Source organism: Temnothorax curvispinosus, unplaced genomic scaffold, assembly GCF_003070985.1.
Source record: "Temnothorax curvispinosus isolate PA1 unplaced genomic scaffold, ASM307098v1 QBEX01010813.1, whole genome shotgun sequence".
Classification (NCBI taxonomy): domain Eukaryota; kingdom Metazoa; phylum Arthropoda; class Insecta; order Hymenoptera; family Formicidae; genus Temnothorax; species Temnothorax curvispinosus.
In genome coordinates, this window is record NW_020220593.1 from 126 (window position 1) to 4,455 (window position 4,330).

Genomic DNA, 4,330 nt, shown 5'->3' on the forward strand with positions numbered 1-4,330 from the left:
ATTATGCTATTACTATTACACTATTAACTCCTTGATACTACACACAATTGTCAAAATCTACGATGACAGCTGCAAATGAAATAAGCGCAGCGAGAGAACCAATCGGCATCGCGGAAAAGCGACAATAAACTTCGATAAATTCGAGTCGATACTCGAACATCGACTTTACATGCCTTTTTTAGATAGGATAGAATAGGAGGAGGAGGAGGAGGAAACATTAGTTGTTTCAACAATTATTAAGTTGCACTAAAAAAAGTACCTAGTGTCAACCATGTCAACCATCAAAATTTTTTAATCAGGAATTAATTCAACTAATGTTTACTTAAGCTAACTGAAATGTTTAGTTGCACGTATCGGACTAAATATTTTTCCGAATTAACAAATTTTTTCTTAGTGTACATAATCAAAATGAATGAATTTTTACACGTCTAAAAAATATTTTTTATTTCAAAGTATTACCTCTTCCGTGAGGATTTCACCGATGTAACAATATATAAATGTAATAATAGCCGCTGTCACGTATGCCATAACATGTGATAATATATTTGCCCTATCGAACTCACTCCAGTTCTGGAAAATAAATTGCTAGCTTTATGTACTGCAGAAAAATAAAGTAATCTGCTTTTGCGGGATCTCAATTATGTTATCTGAGATATGAGAGAAAGTTTTATTTATCTCTAGCGTACCATAACAACGAAATATCCCATTAAGCACATATTCGCCGTACCTGTCATCAATTCTGCTAGACAGGCGTTATGCGTAATACTCTCTATTTGTTGTACAAAACTGAAACATATCGCTGCAGTTACAACATATCAGGCGTGATGGTACGTTTTTTTTTGCAAAATTTATTTTAGAGGATCTACGATTTGTGTTAGTATTCAGAATAGTTTTTTTACAATCTTTGTGTATATTGTGTAATATATATGAAGAACATTTAAATAATAGGAATACGCTCATCTGTGTATGTGTGTGTGTTCTTCTTGAATTTCTTGAAGAGAAAGAAGCAGTGACTGGTACCCTTTGCTAAGAAAATTTTACGGTATAGAGGGATTTCGCTGCCGCGGTGACGCCGGTTCCCGGTCAATGCGTGTTCGAGCATCGCGCGACGGTCCGGGAAAGTTAAGCCTGTGCCCTGAACGCCTCAGATTACTGACGGCGTTAGTATTTACCGGCGAAAGTAAATGATTTTTTTTCGTTTTTTTGCTAATAATATTTCCAATAGTGTTAGTTAATAAATGCATTTCTATCATTAGTAGAGCAATATGTACAAAATGGCAGAGAGAAACGTTAAACATTACGATACTTTTTTATTTTGTATTTATATTTTTTTTTTTACATTTGTAATAATATTTTATGTAATTAACAATTTTTTACAATAAGAATTTATTTTTAAGCAAAAAAAAGTTAAACTTTATTTTTCTCTATATTTACACGAATAAACCTCTATAAAATTTTACCATTTTTATTTGTTAAAATACTTTTTGGAGTCAATTTAAATAAGACTACATTTTTTTGAAAGGTCAGTCTGAAGTGTACAAAACTCTACAATTATTGTTGTAATATTTATTTGTTGCAAAGTTATTAAACAAATTTCCATTTTTCCCATTTGTGTTCTAATTTTGTTTTATAAACAAATAAGTTTAATATTTGGCTTTAAAACTATATTGGATATTGTAGTAAAGATAGGTAACTCAAAATTTTTTTATTTTTTGAAAGGTTAGAACATAAAAATAACATAGGATGGGCTTAAAAGTCCTCATTTGCTGATAGTGTTAATAAAAAAATGATATGCTGACGGAGAGATATGCACGCATATTTATCCTGAAATTTGACGCGAGTTATATGTAGATTATTGTACACAGATTGTTTAAAATAAATTTAAATAGAATATTTGTATGGGAGTTCTTTTTTTGCTTTCTTTCATGTATACTTCATATTTATAATATATGACAGTATTTTAAGTTTAGCGTAAAATATTAGTTCATGAAAAGCAATGTAATGGAAATGGTTATTGATCTTCAATACTCAATAAAGAAAAAAAACTCGCGCAAAGTGCAATCAAAACTTTATATTTAACAAAAAGTAAAATACCTGAGGACTCTCCAATGATGTTTCACGACGGCTCCAAGTTTTTGTTCTGCTAAGTGATTATTTTTCTCCTCGGCGAGCTCGTTTAACCACATATGCAGTACATTCAGTTGACCGCAAGCATGCGCCGCGAAGACGGCAGCGAGACCGCAAACAGTTGCTATAGACCAAAATATTACAAACCCCGACAAGTATTGCACACCCAGCAGGATCTCGTTCGCAGGGCTTAATCTCCAATCAAGTATCTTACTGTACATTGGACATGTCATCGGATGCATCGTAATAGTTTTGTTGCCGATAACAACGGTTTTTGTTTCCATTGTCTTGATCATGACAAAAATGAACGAACCACCAAGTATCGTCCCGCACAAGGCAGTCAAGAAGCGGCCGAACTTGGCATATTGCAGCATCACTTTGCGATTATCGATTCTCCGAATGAGTTTCCAATCCGTTTCCATGTGCCGTATGCAACGTTGAATGTCTTTGTTACGCGTAAGTAATACCCAGTAATGAAAGAATCCCGAAGTTCTGTTAATCAGCGGAATGATGGCTTGTAATTTAGTCTCAACGTCTTTTTTCTCCAACCACATGTACAACATGCATGGTATCAGAATGATTGCCATCGCGGTCGAATAAATGAAGATTTGCATTGACACCGCGAATTTTTTTTTTCTATTTGACGCGCTTATTTGTGGCCAAGCACCTAGCGATATGAGAAACCATCGATTTATTCGTATACCGTAGTCATTGAGGTTTTCGTTATCTGTTATGTGTTTCGGATCGCTCATGATCGTTTTACAAAGACGACCGATATGTTACTGCAATGATCATCTAAAGTTTTGCTTATAGCTGTAGCTTAACTAGAGACACGCATAAGTACGCTTGCGCCAGCTTATAATGTTTTGTGAAGCGACACGTCGATGGCTTTGCCCTAAGAAGAGCGCACGCTCGTATGCAATCAATAATCGTATCCAATCAATAATCATTCTCTGCGCGAAGCCTGCTGTCAGTATGACAACAGACCGCGTTCAGTGAAGTGTGTGAAGACTTTTCTGAAAGTGACCACGAATTCTTGACTTTTCGTTATTTTGTATCACTTGTAATTTATCAGGTAAAACATTTATAATATGATTAGTAACTGTTTCAGAAAAGTTCTAGATCTAATGATGTTTTGTGGTGTATGTAATAAAGTTCGAAAGTGTTTGACGAAAGAATTGGTTAACTACGGTATTTATGTCGCAGAAGTCAGAAAAAATAGAAAGAATGAAGATATTTGCAGTACCTCTGCCATGTGCCTTTATGCCTTTATTAGTAGTGTGTTATAATTTCAATTCTTTACTGTTAACATTAACGAAACCGCGTCGTGAGTTAAATCGATTTCTCAATGTATAAGTTAGTAGGTAGCGCGATCATATATTATATTACAACTTACGTAAAATGATTATTGTAGGGAATGTGTAAAAGGTTTAATAGTTATTTCATGATACATAAGTGTAGAGAAATAGTAAAGGATGGAATATACAGCAAAATACAAGTGCATATAGCATATATATTCTTTGTTTAGCTTGATAACTTTTATATAACTTCTGTTTGGGATATACGGCATTTTTAGCGTGCAATATGTTATGTCATAGTACAGACAAGTTCTGTAAAAATCTTCTGTTCTTTTTTTTTTATCATATAACAATAATTTTTAATTAATCTACACTGTTGAAAAATTTTTGTAGGTTTGTTAAAAAAAGTGCCTTGTTAAAATTTTTGTGTAAAATAATCAACACATATATGTGTAGATTTAACATATGCCTGCTATGTTAATTGAACTAAATGTAAATTTATTAAAATCATTTAAAGAATATGTTAAAGTAAAACAATTTGAACGTATTTATTAAATGTGTTAAAATTTACAGAAAAAAAGTGTTGATTTTACTCTATAACAGAAGTGGGAATAAAAATTTACAGAAAAAGAGTGCTGATTTTATCTTACAATCTTAACTTCAACATAAAATTTATATTAATTGTACACATAATTAACCTCAAATTACGATCAGAATTACATTTCTTTTTTGTTGAAATATTTTAACATAGTATCAGTGTTACCATTTAACACATCCATATTATGTTAAATTAACACAAAAATTTGAGTGGACCGTTTGGGACATGCAATTTATGTTACATTTAACACAAATTTTCCCACAGTGTATCGTTCGTCTATTTTCTTTTTAAAATTTTTTAGTTTCAT

The 4,330-nt window shown here is 32.3% G+C and overlaps 1 protein-coding gene across 2 annotated transcripts; it reads right to left on the reverse strand.

Annotated features, from left to right (window-relative positions):
• Positions 1 to 430: 430 nt before the first annotated feature.
• Positions 431 to 3,292, reverse strand: LOC112460811. Of its 2 annotated transcripts, none has more exons than XM_025025698.1 (3): positions 2,095 to 3,291; positions 687 to 786; positions 431 to 570 (listed from the first exon to the last, which is right to left on the reverse strand). In XM_025025698.1, exons 1-3 carry the CDS (start codon positions 2,877 to 2,879, stop codon positions 448 to 450), a joined length of 1,008 nt encoding a protein of 335 aa, XP_024881466.1. In that variant the 5' UTR covers positions 2,880 to 3,291; the 3' UTR covers positions 431 to 447. The 2 variants fall into 2 exon arrangements, with proteins under 2 accessions (XP_024881466.1, XP_024881467.1); XM_025025699.1 differs by having other exon boundaries at positions 477 to 570; positions 728 to 786; positions 2,095 to 3,292.
• Positions 3,293 to 4,330: the final 1,038 nt, after the last annotated feature.

Bases quoted from the DNA above. Each gene is read 5' to 3' on its own strand.
- LOC112460811 (XM_025025698.1), bottom strand. From the start codon at position 2,879: ATGAGCGATCCGAAACACATAACAGATAACGAAAACCTCAATGACTAC. The intron at 787-2,094 runs GTATTTTACTTT...GATATGTTTCAG, and splicing joins CATCATTGGAGAGTCCTCAG to TTTTGTACAACAAATAGAGA. The intron at 571-686 runs GTACGCTAGAGA...TTTATTTTCCAG, and splicing joins TGGGATATTTCGTTGTTATG to AACTGGAGTGAGTTCGATAG.